This window comes from Herpailurus yagouaroundi, unplaced genomic scaffold, assembly GCF_014898765.1.
Source record: "Herpailurus yagouaroundi ecotype Mexico unplaced genomic scaffold, PumYag 198, whole genome shotgun sequence".
NCBI lineage: Eukaryota > Metazoa > Chordata > Mammalia > Carnivora > Felidae > Herpailurus > Herpailurus yagouaroundi.
Genome location: NW_024412429.1, coordinates 20770618 through 20789751, shown reverse-complemented (window position 1 = coordinate 20789751; position 19134 = coordinate 20770618). Strand labels below are relative to the sequence as shown.

Here is a 19134-nt window from a genome sequence, read left to right as displayed (position 1 = left end):
GTAGTATTCTTCTTGATCATGTAAGACATGTACAATATAGATACTTTCTTGGCGTAAATCTGAGTGATGCAGTTTATAAGAGATGAGAAAAAACAATAATCAGTGCAGATCAATGTTTTGTGAAGGTCTCCAAACAGGAGATAAAACCAGAGCTGGGCCTTCTGGGATGGATAAGATTGGCATGGCAGGGAGAAGACCAGCATGAGATAAAGAGGCAAGAATAAGAGTAGAATTCATGAGGACAGCGGAGAGATACATTGATAAGTGAATATTAACTATAGGGTGTGAGTCAGGCTGGAGAGATCTGCATTTAAATCATCCTAGAAATGCAGTGTTGTATCTTTTCTTTTTATTTATTTATTTTTAAATATAATTTATTGTCAAATTGGCTAACATACAATGTATACAGTGTGCTCTTGGTTTTGGGGGTAGATTCCCATGATTCATCGCTTGCATACAACACCCAGTGCTCATCCCAACAAGTGCCCGTCTTAATGCCTAACACCCATTTTCCCCTCTTCCCTCCCCCCCCCCCCATCAACCCTCAGTTTTTTCTCTGTATTTAAGAGTCTCTTACGGTTTGCCTCCCTCTCTCTCTGTTTGTAACTATTTTTCCCCCTTCCTTTCCCCCATGGTCTTCTGTTAAGTTTCTCAAGTTCTGCATATAAGTAAAAATATATGACATATGTCCTTCTCTGATTTACTTATTTCACTTAGCATAATACCAGCCAGTCCATCCACATTGCTGCAAATGGCAGGGTTTCATTCTTTCTCATTGCCAAGTAGTATTCCATTATATATTTAAACCACATCTTCTTTATCCTTTCATCAGTTGATGGACATTTAGGCTCTTTCCATAATTTGGCTATTGTTGAAAGCACTGCTATAAACATTGGGGTACATGTGGCCCTATGAATCAGCACTCCTGTTTCCTTTGGATAAATTCCTAGTAGTGCCACTGCTGGGTCTTAGGGTAGTTCTATTTTTAATTTTTTGAGAAACCTCCACACTGTTTTCTAGAGTGGCTTTACCAGTTTGTATTCCCACCAACAGTGCAAGGGGGTTCCCATTTCTCCACATCTTCACCAACATCTGTTATTTCCTGAGTTGTTAATTTTAGCCACTCTGACCAGTGTGAAATGGTATCTCAGTGTGGTTTTGATTTGTATTTCCCTGACAAGGAGTGATGTTGAGCATCTTTTTATGGGTCTGTTGGCCATCTGTATGTCTTCTTTGGAAAAGTGTCTATTCATGTCTTCTTCCCATTTCTTCACTGGATTATTTGTTTTTCAGGTGTTGAGTTTAGTAAGTTCTTTATAGATTTTGGAGACTAACCCTTTATCGATATGTCATTTGCAAATATGTTTTCCCATTCTGTTGGTTGCCTTTTAGTCTTGTTGATTGTTTCCTTTGCAGTGCAGAAGCATTTTATGTTGATGAGGCCCCAGTAGTTCATTTCTGCTTTTAATTCCCTTGCCTTTGGAGACATGTCAAACAAGAAATTGCTCAAACACGACAGGGATGTCCACGCACACCACTGTTGTTTAACATAGCGTTGGAAGTCCTAACATCAGCAATGAGACAACAAAAGAAGTAAAAGGCATCAAAATTGGCAAAGAAGAAGTAAAACTTTCACTTTTTTCAGGCGACATGATACTCTACATGGAAAACCTGGAAGACTCCACTAAAAAGCTGCTAGAACTGATACATGGATTCAGCAAAGTCACTGGATACAAGATCAATATACAGAAATCAATTGCATTTCTATGCACCAATAATGAAGCAACAGAAAGAGAAATCAATAAATTAATCACATTTACAGTTGCACCAAGAACCATAAACTACCTAGGAATAAAGCTAACCGAAGATGTAAAAGATCTGTATGCTGAAATCTGTAGAAAGCTTATGAAGGAAATTGAAGAAGACAAAGAAATGGAAAAACATTCCATGCTCATGGATTGGAAGAATCAATATTGTTAAAATGTCAGTATTACCCAAAGCAATCTACACATTCAATGCAATCCCAATAAAAATTGCACCGGAATTCTTCTCAAAGCCAGAACAAACAACCCAAAAATTTGTATGGAACCACAAAAGACCCAGAATAGCCAAAATAATGTTGACAAAGAAAACCAAAGCAGGAGGCATCACAATCCCGGAGTTTAGCCTCTACTACAAAGCTGTAATCATCAAGACAGCATAGTATTGGCACAAAAACAGACACATAGACCAATGGAATAGAATAGAGAACCCAGAATTGGGCCCACAGATGTATGGCCAACTAATCTTTGACAAAGCAGGGAAGAGTATCCAATGGAAAAAAAATACAGTCTCTTTAGCAAATGGTGCTGGGAGAACTGGACAGCAACATGCAGAAGAATGAAACTAGACCACTTTCTTACACCATACACAAAAATGAACTCAAACTGGATGAATGACTTAAATGTGAGACAGAAAACCATCAAAACCCTAGAGGAGAAAACAGGCAACAACATCTTTGACCTCAGTGTTGTATCTTTTAAAGTCTCAGGGAAGTTTGAGCTCTTTACTAACTGAAATAACTTCATGGTTCTTTGAAACAGGAAATACCTTATGAAACCCAATCCTCAGATTTATAAAATTTTGGGAATAAATTATTATGCCTACTTAGATTTTTCGGTTGTAGTATGTATATCACAAGTTTCCCCGTACAGGTACTAAGATATCTCATATTGAATTGAGAGCGGCACATTCATTTTTGACATTACAGTGCACTCCAAATTCATTTAGTCTCACTCTCTTACAATGTTTAAATTATTTATTTACTTAATTAGTTGTGGGTATTTACTTATTAATTATGTACTATACTGTCATTTATATTTTCTTATTCTTTGTGGGAATGTCAATTGATATATTAATCCATTAATTAATTAATTAATTAGTTTCCCGTACACTAACCCACCACAAATCTCCAAAAGGTAGTTGAAGACATTCTTGGATATTGCAGGACCTGAATTGGGAATCATGGCCTCCAAAATTTCTCTGTTAATGTCCCTGGTACATTTCCTTTCAGTGTTTCCTGCTGCAAGGGAGCAATTTTCATTTACAGTTTGAATTGATTCAGGAACATGAGAAGAGTTTGTCTTTTTGACAGTAATTCTAAGGAAGAGTGAGGGACAACTGCTAAAGATTTTTTTTTTCTTTCAAAGTAAGGTCACTTTAGAATTTAACCTCATCTCAATCAAAATTTAAAATGTGAATATTCTATGACGTTTGAGGTCTGATAGATTTGAACCAGCAGAAATAAAAATTTGTCAGAAAGCATGGGCCATATTTCTTCAAGGTGATTACTCTCCTGTGAAGATGAATTATGATTTCTCACTGTTACAGTCATGCTGTATATACTGAATTTGATGACATCCACTAAACAGGAGGGAAAAGAGGTCTAGCCTTACCTTGTAATCCTTGGGCCACAGAAGAAGACTGTTAGGTTTGTTACTCTTTCTCCAAACTGTTGTGGAGTAAATTCTGCTTTGCTTCTATTTTTGGGAGTATTGGTCATTGACAGGTTGACCATGTACTTTATTATTCAAACCAGGATACTTTTAAAGGTAAAAGGGGCTGCTAAAAATTAGCAGGCATTAATTAATCTATAAGAAGAATAACCTGGGTCTGTCCTGGGCAAACCAGACATGTGGTCACCTTCTGTCTAAAGTGCAAGCCTTTTCTATCATGAATTATTGCTGTGAATATCATCTACACTGTCCCAAACTCCCCCGACCCTCTCAAACTCTTCTAATATACATTTTAGAACTACGAATCCATGATCAATAATTTCCCTCCATCCTTAATCGTTTGAGAGTAGCATAGTGTAGCAGTTAAGAGCATGGTCTAAGGAATCAGAGCCTTAAGTTAAATCCTAGCCATGACAGTTATTAGCTGCATGATGTGGGCAAATTACTTCATCTCCTTATGGCTAAAAGCTAATCAACAGCCTTCGTGCTTCGTGTATTGCAGGGTGCAGGGTGCTTTGCCTTGGCTTCTCTCCTCGGGCCCTTTAACATAAAATTACTTCCCTCTTTCCTTTTGGAGTCATCACTCATAAGATTACCCAGAGAAGCATCCTCTAATTTCCTGCATGGAAGGCATAAGCCTGTATGCCAATTTTCAGACAGATGAGTAGGAGTAGAGGGCAGGGGGAGTGGGTCCTATCATTCAGATCTCCATTTCCCTTCCTCTCTCCTGTGCAGGATGAGGGAGGATTACGTTAACTGGCTACGTGGAGTCAATGCGGGCGGCGCCCCCCCTGAGGATTTTTTGAGTCAAACTTTAACCACTTCTCTTATTTTTAGCCTTACCCTCATCTGTACTTTTAGAGGTAGCTGGAGCCTCCAGTTTCTGGATATGGGTTCTGTGGTATAACTGAAAATTGCCTATGGATTTTCTCACTGTCAATTTAAAATTTAACTTGCTTGAATCTTGTCAATGAGTTGCTTTTTTAGTTTACTTCACCCCTTCCCCCATTTTCTCATTTCCTATTCTCATTGCCTTAAAGATTTATGCCTCAAAAATCTCTTTATTGTCATTTTACTGAGGTTTGTTGAGGGAACAAAAGTAAATGAGTGTGTTCAATTTACCTTCTTTACCCAGATCTAAAGAACATTTTTTAATTAGATTTTTTCTCTTACTTGTTAATATGTAGGAAAGAAGTTGGTTTTGGTGTAACGTCTTTGCAGAACTCTGTTATTAATTCTAAAAATGAGTCTGTAAATTCTCTCAAGTAGTTCTATATCTAATTAACCATAGAAATCACTCCAGACTGGTTTCTACTCCCAACACTTGACTAAAATTGCTCTTACTAGGGCCACCAATTTCCTCCCAAGTTGCTAAATCCAGGGGACACTCTTCTGTTCCAATTATAATTTGTGTGTTTCAGCAATATCCTGTACAACTCACCCATTCCTCCTTGAGGTCCTCTTCTTTCTTAGCTTCTTTTTTTTTTTTTTAATTAAAAAAATGTTGTCTTAAACGTTTATTTATTTTTTTTGGGACAGAGAGAGACAGAGCATGAGCGGGGGAGGGGCAGAGAGAGAGGGAGACACAGAATCGGAAACAGGCTCCAGGCTCTGAGCCATCAGCCCAGAGCCCGACGCGGGGCTCGAACTCACGGACCGCGAGATCGTGACCTGGCTGAAGTCGGACGCTTAACCGACTGCGCCACCCAGGCGCCCCTTTCTTAGCTTCTTTAACATCTTATCCTTCCAGTTTTTCTTGTATTTCCCCGGATGCTCTTCCTCTCTGATGGGTTCTGCTCCTTCAGTCACTTGGAGTTTCTTAGAGCTTGTACCCAGGCTCTTTTGTGCTGCCTTGTTATCATCACCTTCACTACCAACAACTATTATTGTTTGTATTGAATTGTATTCATTATCACTATATAAATAGTTTTTATAACTCCCACATCTCTTTTAGAATCTCGGACTTTTATGACATAAAGCTTGAAAAATCAAGACTGTACAGATTTCCTAACTGTTCAAGCAATCAACAAATCCACAGGCATTTCATGACTTCAGGGGTAGGAAAAATGAGATTTAAGCAGGAAAAAATGTTAATTGCAAGAAATGCAGACAACATCTAAAAAATTATGATGTTTCAATCTTCAAAAACTTTGGTTTGGTTTGCTGGGGCCAGCTACCAGAATCAATATGATAGTCCCAATTGTATCAATGATACAGCATGGTGTATTGATTGTTAAGTGCTTCCATGGTGAACTGTATTGGCTGATTTGGCCATGTGAAGGATTTATATATTGGTATAAGTTCAATATATCTGAATGGCTTAAATGAGCTTATTCAAATATGGGAAACAGCTTTATTATTAAGCATACATAGCAACTCTTTTCATGAAAATTCTGAGCATTAGTACATTACTCATACTCAAAAGATATATCTCTTTCAGCCAGATATGGAGTTATGCACATAGTCTTGGTATATGACCTTTGTCACATATATCTCTATCTCTATGTCTGCCACATATTTACTATCTATAACTTGCATTTTCATTTTCTTACTGATGTCTTTTGAGGAACAGAAGTTTTAAATTTTGATGAAGTCCAATTTCTCAATTTTTTAAGCTTATGGTTATTGCATTTTGTATGTAAGATATCTTTTCATACCGCAAACTTACAAAGATATTCTTCTCTGGTTTCTTCTAAAAAGAACTTAATTGTCCAGCATCTTTTAAACTGTTCTTTTGGCTTCTCACATTGATGAGGTCTAGAGTTTCAATTTTATCAGAGTCACTTTTTAAAATCTTAAATATAATGATGTGACTTATCCTTCCTCCACCAATTTCAACCTTATTAGGCCCATTTGCTATCATCTTTCCAAACTCTTAACTTGGTTTACAGATCACTTCGTCATGTTTTTCTGTCTCAAAGGAAATTCTTACCTCTATCCTCATACTCTAATACTTTGTATTAGCTTTCCCAAACCATGTATGGTTTCCTCAAATCACCACACTCTCCTTTACTTCTGGACTATTACAGTTTCTCTTTGGGACTATCTTTTTGCCTGTTTATTCCTCTGTTCACCTAGGTAACTGCTACTTGTCTCTCAATCTTTATTTCAATGTCACTTTCCCTGGAAAGCCTTTATGATTTTTGAAGACTGGTGCCTTTCCCGCATGGTTCCATAGTGCTTTAGGATTTCTGTAGTATTCTGTACTGGTTATGTACTAGCTGTGTTTCTCACTCCAAGTTCCTGGAAGGCCAGGGATATGTCTTGTTTACTATGGTGTCTGCAGTGCTCAGAGGAGTTCTTATTACATAGAAGGGGTGATGGAATATCTTAGATGGTGGGTAAGGCAGGTGAAGATAGCAGCTGTGACCAGTAAACTTGGTTCCTTGAACCCACCATCATTTATAGAAGATTTTTGGTAACTGTTTGATTTGCTTTCCATCTTGGTATAACATTAAACTTTTTTTTAATGTTTATTTTTGAGAGAGAGAGAGAGAGAGAGAGAGGGAGAGAGAGAGAGAGAGAGAGAGAGAGAGAGAGAGAGAGAATGAGCAGAGGAGGGGCAGAGAGAGAGGGAGACACAGAATCTGAAGCGGGCTCCAGGCTCCCAGCTGTCAGCACAGAGCCCAACTCGGGGGCTGAACTCAGGAACGGCAAGATCATGACCTGAGCCAAAGTCAGACACTTAACTGACTGAGCCACCCAGGCATTGCTTGGTGTAGCATTTTAATACATGGACACATATTTATTATGGAAATTTTAGGAAAGAATACAGAAAAAATGAAATTATCCATTATACTACATTCTATAGCTAATAACTGTTAATATTTTGTTGTAATTTCCTTCCAGTCATTTTTAGTTGTTATTTGCCTTACATGTTATTTAAAAATAGAACTTAAATTGAATAGCATATACAGTTTTAAATTTTAATCACTGTATCCTAAATAACCCCCCAAATAAATCCATACATGAGATATGACCAAAAACAATGATAATTAAAATACATAAATTCATATTTTTATATCCAAATTATTATTACTCCCCTCAGAAAGCTAATGATTTTGCAGTTGTTGGAACATTTTTGGGCCCACTCTTTGGAATTATTTTCAGAGCCAAAGAAATATAATTTATTTAGAATCACACTTCATTTTTGATCCAAAACTTATCCATTTATTCAACAAATACTTGTTGAGTTATAGCTACTATTTAAGGTTCTAGAGAGTCAGTTGTGAACAAGACACAGTTCTCTCTCTTCTTGGTTACTTTTTATTATTTAAGAATTTTGGTAATAATTGTCCACTCTCAGAAAATTAAATCCATACTCAAAGGATGATTATTTGCTATGATTAATGATATTAAAAATAGTACATTACTATTTATTAAATAACTATCATAATCCTTCAAAAATACATTTATTAATGGCATATATAGATATTTATGTATATATGTGTATATATACATATATATATAGTTGGAATAAGTCACTATTTTTAAAGTGACAACAGTGATTGTGAATGAAGCTAAGTAAAACACAAAGTTAAGAAAAATAGTAATATTATTTTACAGCGTGATCTCACATAAAAGTGCAAATAAGCACTTTTTTCATGATTTCCTTCAGAACTGAGGCTTTTGTGGATAAGTTGAATTTGAAATGAATTTTGAAGAAGGACAAATATATAGAAAAGAAATGAACAATGGGTAAATTTTTCTTTTTTTTCTGTGTGTGTGTGTGTGTGTGTGTGTGTGTGTGTGAGCGCTCGCGCGCGGAGGTGAGAGGTATGAGCTGAAGTGGGAAATGCAAGGCTTATTTGGTTAGCAGAAAGTATGAATAGGAGAATGGGATGAAATTGTATCAGTGGTTTTCAATTAAGGGTCACATCAGAATTACCTAGGAAACTTTCAAAAACATGCCTTGGGCTGTTCTGATAACTACTTGGGCCTATTTGATACAAAGTTCTCTTTTTCTGGTCAGCTGCTCACCTCTGACTTTGCTATAGGGAAGAGAAGGGGTGGATACAAGTAGTTACCATGTTTTGCTTGAATGAACCCCCCTCGGCAGTCAGTGGACTTTAGTTTCCAGGTTAAGGAATTTAGACATTCTTCTATTAGCAACTGTGATATATTGTAGGTTTTGACCCATGCAGTTGAAAGGAGAAGGGCTGTGTTTTAGGTAGATCAATGTTTTGGTGGTTTATAATCATGTTGTAGCTTTTCTGTTACAGAGAAGGTAGGAATACAATATACTGCTTTTTAAACAGGAATAATCATTTAATTTCTGTGTAAATGAGACTGTAGTAATATAAAGCCTTTTCTAATGAAGGCTTTTATCGGATGTGAAAATTTAGATATGTTTCCTTCTTAATTGTTCAAAAGTTGACTGTGAGCCTGTGCAAGTAGGTTACTGCTGTTATTAGAACTGTTATAAAAGATGGCTATTTTAAGCAAATAGAACAATCACCTGTAATGCTTATGCCCTCAACTGATGAAAGACCCAAAGGAAAGAAATTCAAATTCATTTTCTTTATTACTTAAGCATTTTCTGAGAAGACAGCATCAGTTTAAGGCTTAAGGAAAGAATGAAAAGTAACACTTAGCTCAGTCCATAGAATTGGTTTTTATGAACTAATGGATTGGGATAAAGGTAGTATGATGTGGCACTACCCCTGATTTGTTCGTTAAACTTAGGCAAGGAACAGATTCTTGGTGCCTCAATTTTCCAAAACTTCTATAGGACTAGGATAATATGCCATTTTACGCTTCTCATATGATGGTTCTGAGAATCCTTTCAAATGGTTATTTTCAAATTATATAGCCACAACAGCGGATAAAGGTGAGCTTCCATTTATGTTTTATCTTCTTTTTACCTTTATAAAAATTTTAAAATTTCATTTGATATTGCTGCAAATGCAATACAGCAATGAGAATAGTTTCTTCACATTTGAAACAAATTTCAGGGCTTCAAGTGAAAGAAAGTTTGTTGTATAAATATGTTTCAAATGATTTAATGCTAGTTAGGCTAGTTACTTGAACTGAGAAATAGTTGCAAAATAATTACTGTTACATTATATGAAGAATAAATTAGAAATATCTACAAACTACCTGGCTTTGATATTCCTGAAGAAAAGCATAAAAAAAGATGATATTTTTAGTGTTCAGGGAGTACATATCCATTCATTCATTCAACAAATATTTTAGCCCCTATTATGAACCAGACATTGTTTTAGACAATGGGGTACAGCAGGGTATAAAACAGGGAATCATTGTGGCCCAAAAATGTGCTTCCAGAATAATCACGTTTGCCTTATTCTCTTTAATTGCATTTTAATATTTTAAAAATAAACGTTTGGACAGTTGTGACAGAACAATATGTGGCAAAATGCATGTTTTCTAGTCTATCTGCAGGAGTCTGCAAAGCCTTTGATGATTTCTATTTGCTCATGGAAACTGATGCTTTGGTCCTATGTCTGCATATATAGTTACAGCCTAATTAATCATACCAATAAAACAATTGAATGTACATTAAATTTGGCTTATTTTAGTTCTTTTAAAATGTTTTGTTTACTCTGATAATCAATCATGTTTTGTAACAATATTTTGAGTTTTTGAAAGGAAAGAGATTTTATTTTATAATTTTTATTGCCTTTGCTTCAGAGCATAAAGTTCTATGAAGACAGCAATTTCTCTCGATTTAAGCAATGTACAAACAAAATTGGATAAAGAAACTGAAAAATCTCACTGCGACTTGAGTTATCTTGCTGAACCCATGAGTTAAATATAAGAATATAAGAAATGTCACATTATATTGAATTAATTGCCATGGAACATGCTATTTTATGAAAAAGCATGGAATTCGCTCTCCACAACATTGATCTACTTGAACATAATTATATTTCCTTAGTAATACATTACATATCAATTTTCCATAAATCAATTTTCTACAAAGGCCTTCTTTGATCCCATTTCTATTTTCAGTCAATGCTATCTCTTCAATTATGAGTCTGTTACCTCTTGTGTATGCCTCACTTCCATATTCCAATGACTGTGTAAACTCTACTTTTCAAAACACCCACTAGAATACATGATAATTTGGAATATGTGCCTGACTTCTCCATCTCTTTCTTTAAAAAAAAAAAACAAAACCTTATACTTGCTCACTTTGAAAAGTGTGAATTTTTAACTGATTATACGTGGAAAATTTTATAGCCTTTTGCTCATTTAAAATATAGACCAGTTCCTCTATGATGTCCTTTATGATTGGAGAACAATGAAAACTGTGCATACATTCCTAAGAAAAATGATCGCAATTTTGTTTATGGATAATACTGTTTTATTGCCATGGGAGAACAATGAGCATTTTGTTGTGTTTATTGTTACAGCAGCACATTAAATCATTGTCTTGACAGAGTATGTTGAGTATTCTTTTGTGTGATCTCCATTGCATGTTGTATGAAATAGATTTTCCGAACCAAAATGCTCATAACACTTTGTCCCATGCTACAAATCACATGCTGAATGTAATATTCTACACTACCAGCACTGAATAAATATTCATACTGACAGCATTTCTGGATTCATGTACCTTTAACATTCTTTGAACTTGTATAGATTACCATATATGCCTATATCAGTGTGATCACCTATATTTGTTAATTTGTATGTAGCTCATCCTCTTAGTAATTTTTTTAGTCCTACTAATGGAAACTTCCCTTAGATGTCTGTACATGTATTACATCCTCCCTGCCTTGGTAAAGTCCAAATTTCTCTAGAAAGAGAAAGCATATTTAGCTGATGTTGTTTCTTCTTTCTCAAAGCCTTCCTTTTGCCTTATTTTTGTCTTTGTGCCTTCTAAAGTTGGTCTTAAATAATTATCAATGAATTTAATTGATAATATCTAATTGATATGTTTGAAACTAAAATTTTTTCATAACACCTCTGCTATATATTTTATACATATGTATAGACCTCCTATGTCAAAATCCCCAAGTTTTTCCTCTTTAAAATGATTTGTTTCAGCCAGCCTGAATGCATAGTTTTTACTCAGACTGTATTGAAAACAAATAAATCTGAATGTTTAATTATTCTCTTAGTAGCAGATTCTTTTCCAAGCTATGTCAATATTAAAATGTTATATATTAAAAATATTCAGCTTTGAGCAGTGCACATTGAGGCTAAATGTGGACTTCAGAGACATTTCTTTCTCTAATCCTGCAAATCATGTTTAATGTTTTATATATGCACAGGAATTTTTGTACATTCACCGTATCTATGAAATCTTCCAAGAAAATAATATTTAGGGCTTATCTTACTAGAATAGCATTATCTAAAATGGAACTTAAATGGCTATCAGAGGAAGTGAGATACTCTGATGCACTGTGAACACCTTTGTCTTGCTCTTCTTAGAGCAGACATCTTCCTAAGAGCACAGGTAGAGAATCATTTTACTCTATGTGTGAAGATAGAAACTTCTTCCTATCTTCCTTGAGTAAACAAACTATTACTTCCAGAACCAAGAACATATAGGTCTAAAGGCTATTACCTGGTTCAGTGCGTTATTTGTGGAAAAAGAAAAAAAAGTCCTATCCTCTTTATGTTGTCTAATTAAAGTCCAGAAAAATCTGACACCTGGGGAAAAAGACCAGAACCAGAACAAGAAAGAGGATCTGTCCTTGACAGGAAGTATTGTTTTCTTTCCTAAGTTTCATGGAACACACTAGAAGAGTATTTAAAACTGCCACATGGAATTGCCACTTCCAGATGGACATGGCACCAGTCCATAGGAAATGATGACATGAGCAAGGTGATTATAAAGGGACTCACATAAGTTGATCTTTCTTTTCTGCAGATGACACAAATAGAAAGCTTTGAGCCAGAGTGGAAAGGCACACTGTCACTTGCCTTTCCCCTCTGAAGAAGCTGGGACACATTCTGCTCAGCCAACATGTTCCCATAGGAATGTGATTTAACTTCCACTTTTCACACAGAATGAAGCAACACTGGAGACCTGTCGGGAGGGTGATAGCAGCCTGGGAGGAATTTGGATAAGTGTTTTTCACTCCACTGTTTTCATGTGACTTGACTCTCCTCTTAATTTAGTTACATCTTGACCTGGAAAATGCAGCCAATGTTTGTCTCTGTTCATTTGGCTTACCTTGATTCATCATGTGCATACCCCTCTTTCCCCTACTCTCACCTTATGCAGCCTTTCCCCTGCAACCTACTAATAGACTTTATCTAAATGTCTACACATGTATTAACTGTCTCCCTCCGTAGGGGCTTTACTTCTAGGGAAAGAACATGTATTTGGGTCCTTGAAATATATAAAAAGAATATTCACCTAAAGCATCCTAAGAGGCTCCCCACTCTTTCATCAGATCTGACTATTCATATATCTGGCAGCTTCTATAAGAACCCTCTGGTAGTAGAGGAATTAATATTTCTCACTTCTCCCTAGGTTTGCCCCCCCCCCACCATCAAACGACTGATTTTTATGCATGAGATAATAGACAAGCCTTGGGTGACCTGTTTTTTTCCCCCCTTCCCCCTCCCTCTTTTTCCTTGCGGTAAAATAGTGCTGAAGAAAGAGGGCACTAGTGTACAGCCCAGATCGCATCCTTGCACCGTCTGGCTTAGAGCTGAGGCGTCTGCGAACCGAGCGTGGCCCGAGTGGTGTTCTGGCCCGAGGACCATAGCGCTGTCTATCCGGACTCAGGTACGTCTCAAGTCCAATTCTCCAAGCAGACCCAGGTAAGCAGACACCTCTGGGCGGTGAAACCCACCCACAGTGGCAGACATAGTTGCAGTCTGTGGGATTTCCTCTTGATCTCAGAGGCATCCCCGCTTAATTTCTTTTAGCCCAGCATCCCCGGGAAGCGTCGGGACCCGTGGATGCCTGGGTTATCTTCCTCCTGCCTGGCTCACCTCATGCTCTCGCTCCCCGCCCGCTCCCTTAGCTCCTTTCTTGTCCGACTCTCACCTTGAGAAACGGAGCCAGGAGGAACGAGAGGGAGCCAACTTCAGCCCCAGAGGCGGCTGAGATTTGGCGCCTCTGCCCCCGAAGCGGTCGGGTTTGAATATACCTGCAGGAGCACTGGCTGCAAGGCAAAGAGAATGAGGATGGAGGGGTGGTGGGAGGCGAAGAAAGGGGTGTGTGTGTGTGTGTGTGTGTGTGTGTGTGTGTGTGTGTGTGTGTGTAAAGAACGCAGGAAGGAGGGTTAAAAGAGCGAAGTCGGGGGTGGGGTGGGGGGTGTCAAAGAATTGCAACTCGCTGGTCGAAGCATCCGCTCCAGGCCCTGCAGGGGAATGTTTCCGCAGCTGGACTGAGCACTGTCCAGGGTTCTGAAGGAGGCAGAGCTTGAGCTACCGCTGCAAGAGCTACCCAGACGCTCCCCTCCGTTCCCTTTCTAGAAATGTGCAAAGCCAAAGGTCCCGATTTAGGCGGGTTCAGGGGCCCCCTCCGCCCCCTCTTTCCACCCTCCATCGCGGGCATCAAGTTACCTTATCTGCACCCTTTCTCCCTGAACATCTACAGTAAGCCTGACTTCTTGGGTGTGTGTATGGGGGGGGGGGGGGTGTGGGAGACATACCAAACTCCGACATGCTGAGACTTTACCAGGCGTTGCCTTAGTAACTAATATGGATTTCCTCAAGCTGGCAAATTATATTTACTACTCGGGTTGTATGTTGAGGTCTTTTCAACCGCTTTAATTTAAAGTAAAAGGTGCATTCCTTTTTTTGCGTTCATCTTGAAGTAGTGCTTCCACACTCATAATGAGTTTCCAAATTTCTTCTGGGAAAAAGTTGATCTTTTCAAATCCGGAAAGTTCTCTAAGGCTGGAAGACCTAGCTCCTCCTCCTTTATTCCCCTTCCCCCCCCCCCCCAAGTCTGTAAGTGTAATGGGTATTTGGGGACCTGGAAGAGGCTTGAAGCTGGAGGAGGGGGAGGGTCGGTGGGGCTCTGCGCCTCCAGGGACCGATGAGGGCACTGCGGGCAGGACGCACCACGTCCTGCCTTGACCACAGCTGTCTCTCAAGCTGTCCCTCCGGCCGCTATCATGTGTTGAAATGGACCGGGCAACTATTAACATCACTGACCCAGAGTTTTGAAACCGGTCTTGTGATAACGGAGCTTTGATTTTCTTCCTTTTTTTGTCGGCAGCGTCCAGCTCACGGCTGCCACCACGATGCCCATTGTACTCTTGACCAGTTTACTTTGATGCACCGGTGAAGAAGGGGGCTCGAATTCCCCTTTTAGAAGCGTCTCCAGGACACGGAGGTGGTCGTGGAGGACTAGGTGGCGGAGGAGGGGAAGGAGGCCGGGGTGCAAGCGGCGAAAGTGTTGAACCAGCGGTGTTGGCGAGCAGGACCGAGCAGGGAGAGGCAGGCGTCGGGTGTCTGTCTACGTTGTGAGCGCGCAGAACCGGCTGGCAGGACCAGCGTGGAACTCGGCCAGCAGGCTGTGGACCGAGTCCTCAGCACAATGGTCCGGCTCTTCCTGGTTTTTTTCCCAGCGATCTTTTTGGAGATGTCCCTTCTTCCCAGAGGACCCGGCAGGAAAGTGTTGCTGGCGGGAGCCTCGTCTCAGCGCTCGGTAGCCAGAATGGACGGAGATGTCATCATTGGAGCCCTCTTTTCAGTCCACCACCAGCCTCCGGCCGAGAAGGTGCCTGAGAGGAAGTGTGGAGAGATCAGGGAGCAGTATGGCATCCAGAGAGTGGAAGCCATGTTCCACACGTTGGATAAGATTAACGCGGACCCGGTCCTGCTGCCCAACATCACTCTGGGCAGTGAGATCCGGGACTCCTGCTGGCACTCCTCCGTGGCTCTGGAGCAGAGCATTGAGTTCATCAGGGACTCTCTGATTTCCATTCGAGATGAAAAGGATGGGCTCAACCGGTGCCTGCCTGACGGCCAGTCCCTCCCCCTAGGCAGGACTAAGAAGCCTATTGCGGGCGTGATCGGCCCCGGCTCCAGCTCCGTAGCCATTCAAGTGCAGAACCTGCTTCAGCTCTTCGACATCCCACAGATTGCGTATTCTGCCACAAGCATCGACCTGAGTGACAAAACTTTGTACAAATACTTCCTGAGGGTTGTCCCTTCTGACACTTTGCAAGCAAGGGCAATGCTTGACATAGTCAAACGTTACAATTGGACCTATGTCTCTGCAGTCCACACAGAAGGTAGGCATTGCATTTGGGAAAGAAAGGTACAGAGGAAGCAAGTATATTGCATGATGTGCCTTTATGATCATAATACTGCCCTCCACCCCCCATTTATTTCCTGCACTGTGGGCAACAGATTTTACCCTTGTCAGTACACACCCACCCAGGCATTACCTTTGACCCTCCTTCTGTAATTATAGTGTAGGAAAACTGTGTCCCATGGTGTTTTGGGGCATAGTAAGAACCTATAAGATACAAACTCTCCGTGAGTAGTATCCAACTGTAGTTTTTGGGCTACATGTTTGTCTCACATTCTGAGTTTGTGTTTGAAAGGCTTGTTTGCCCAAGGTGGTATACTACCCTTAAATGACTGGCTGTGGTTTTCCAAGCTTCACAGACTAATCCAATATGAGCAACTGGGGAAACAAACCAAAACAACAAAACTTGCTGTCACCTAAATTGGTCTTGAAAGCTTTATCTTGTCTCCAACAGCTGAAGGTGCTTCTTTGTCCTAGTGTGTGGTTCCCCCTCTTTCACATACAGAGCTTCCTTGGAATGTTGGATTCATGCGTCCATCTTCCTCTGTATATCAGAAACTTACTTCAAATTCTAGGGTGCCTCGGATACAAAGGAAAAGTAAATAGCTTAAATCATATATTTATTTTCTTTCTATTAAGTATGTTAAAATCATCCAGATGCCCTCACTCCTCCCAAGAATTATCTTGTTTTATGAGAAATAGCACTGGTGACCTCTTAGATTTGAGTTTGGTTTCTAGTCTTTTTCTTCTAACACGATGATTTTGCTCATTAGAATTTAGTTAGATCAGTTACTAATAAAAGGATAGTAGAAATTAGGTGTAAAATGGCTTAAAAAAAGAAATAGATTTATTTGAGGTTAAAAACTTTGATTTTTATAGAGTCTTACATGAATTCTCAAAGTATTTTTTTTTAAGATTTCCCTTACTCTCCTTCTCTCAGCCTATGCAGATTTGGGGATAAAATGAGACTTTTGAGTCATTCACTCTTAACTCCCTTGTTAGGTCTATAAAGAAACTGAGACCTGGATTAAATATCAATTGCCTACGGCAATTCACACACACACACACACACACACACACACACACACACACGCGTGCGCGTGCACACACACATATGTATGTGTATATATATATATGTATATATATATATATATATGTTAGCATATGGAAGATAATCTTGAGAATATTGCTGCATTCATATTTTTAAATATCAAATTATTGAAAGAAAGGCCAGGAAAGAAAGGCATGACTTCATGTTCTTGCAACAGTTACACAATATTCAGCCACTGGTGTGAACTCTGATTTCAAAATTAAAAAGCATTCTTACTGATGTGGTTATATGGTGATTATTAATGAAAACCAATGCTTTAATTTATAAAGGGAGCAGAGTTTTCAGGACAAACAAACAAAAACAATGTAGAATTATGCATTATAATTTTGGAATTTGCCTTTGGGGGAAAAACTTTCTGCCGCAATATTGTGACTTTTAACAGCTGACTCATATTTCTGAATCTTGATTTTTAATAGTGAATGGCAAATCTCTTTTTCAACAAAATCTCATATAACTATTTTAAGAAACAATTTTAGGTTCAAATGCTAATCTCTTGCATATTGATGTTTAATGTTAATTTCCTACGTTTTTAATGTTTAACATAGTTTCCTCTGGTGCTTAGATGGAACATCTTGAAAGCACAAATTAAAGATGTGTTAATTATCAGCATTAGATCTCTCTACAAGGGAATGGCAAAATCTAGATGGAATGTGATTTATTTAAATATTAAATAATTCTCCCTCCGTTGAGCTAGGTAATAGTTTATAGATACTAGAAGTATAAATTCCTCTTTCCAAAAGTAATAGTTCATTACTTTTATACCCTAGTTTTATTTCCCATATTTTAATATAGCATCATTTTATGTTGGGGTAGTGAAGAGTAAAGACATCCCTATCTATCTTCAATTTGTTTTTCAGTTGCATCACTTTGCTAAAAATAATTGCTTATAGTGGGTTGCTTTCTGACAAGTAGAATTATGTTTTTGGAAAATTAATTTGACTTGTGTTTGCCAATTTTGTTCAGGAAGGGCTAATATTAAAATTTCACCCCATATTAATTTGGATTACTTTATTTCCTTTCTGCCTTCTGACTGATTTTGTGCGACAGAGATTATGTCTCCATACTATTGTAGTAGTTGATTCTAGACTACGTTGTGTTCATAGAGCAGTGTCAGAGCTAACTTTCGTGTCTATTATCAAGAGATGACGCCATTCCCCTACCTTTTACATATGATCTTATTTCCTCTCAAGGAGAATTTGTTCCTATTCTTATTAGACATAATATGTATGGAAATGAAATTGATTTTATTTTCTCCTATCTGCAAAGAAACGTAACAGTCTCTTTTGTATAAGCACCAGCTGAAAATTCATTTTTCCTGAGGTTCTGCCCTCCTGCTTCTCAGGGACCCACGGTGTACTGGCCTGCAGGCATTTCCTTGCATCATTTAGTAATTTTCCTGCCTTCAGACTGATGGGGTCACCTACTGGTGACAGTTCCTTGTCAAAAAGCAGCTAAGACCACATATCAGTGTTGTCTCTGCCATCTGGGCACTATTTAGGAAAGAGGCCAGTTTGGATATTAACAATTTGGAGCTTAGAAATTCTGGAACCTCCAGTGACCTTCACCTCTCCTTTCCAAATTAGCCATTCTGTAGTAAATTTATCATCATAGTTTTTTAAATTAGAAGTTAGCATAGTTAAGCTAGTATTAGAAGAATAGCTCGTATAGTTAAGCTAGCATCGTATAGTAAAAGTACTAAGTGACTAGATTAGTGTACCTTCATTTCCATGGTTAATTTTGATGGACTTTACAATCACAGTTGGGGCATCCTATTATTTGAATGCCCCAACTGTTTTTATAACCCTTTCTTATTTCATTTTATATCAAAGTTAAGCTGGGAGATATTTTCTGTTTGCTTTCTAAACCAGCTAGAATTCTGTTGTAATATTCTTTTACATACTTTTCAATCTTCTGCCACATCATTTGCACCACACTTAACCTCTGGTCATGACAACTGTCAGTTTACCTGGCATCAAAGAGTATTGGTACACGTGAAGGTACCTGCAGTAGGCTCTCCAGAAAAATTTTCAGGATAGTCACTGAGGAGAGTATTGAAAAAGGATCCGTCGAAGGGTAGGTGCTGAAGCAATGGAGCCTTATTCACAGATAAAGATTGAGTGCATTTTGGAGCAAGTTACTCACCTGGACTGTGTGTCTTTAAATATGCTAAGCATAAAATACAAAAATAGCCTACTTCTGTGAAGAATATCTTGGCCAAGGACACTGGATTTTATCCTTGTGATGAAATGCAGATTCCCCATCAAGAATCAAATTTATCATTTCAAAAAGTTATAGAAGGCAGCACTTGAATGTAATTCTAGTTGATTACATTA

General features: G+C 38.5%; 1 protein-coding gene across 7 annotated transcripts in view; it reads left to right on the top strand.

Annotated features, from left to right (window-relative positions):
• The first annotated feature begins 414 nt into the window (after nucleotides 1–414).
• Nucleotides 415–19134, top strand: part of GRM1 (glutamate metabotropic receptor 1) — a 434400-nt gene continuing 415680 nt past the window's right edge. For 2 of the 7 annotated variants that reach the window (XM_040448939.1, XM_040448938.1), the window contains exons 1-2: nucleotides 13105–13238; nucleotides 14650–15670. In XM_040448939.1, coding sequence (XP_040304873.1) covers nucleotides 14971–15670 — 700 coding nt within the window. In that variant the 5' untranslated portion in view covers nucleotides 13105–13238; nucleotides 14650–14970. Of the gene's footprint in view, nucleotides 420–13072; nucleotides 13239–13999; nucleotides 14022–14649; nucleotides 15671–19134 lie in introns of those variants that run through there. The other 5 variants (XM_040448935.1, XM_040448933.1, XM_040448936.1 and 2 more) reach the window with 5 other exon arrangements.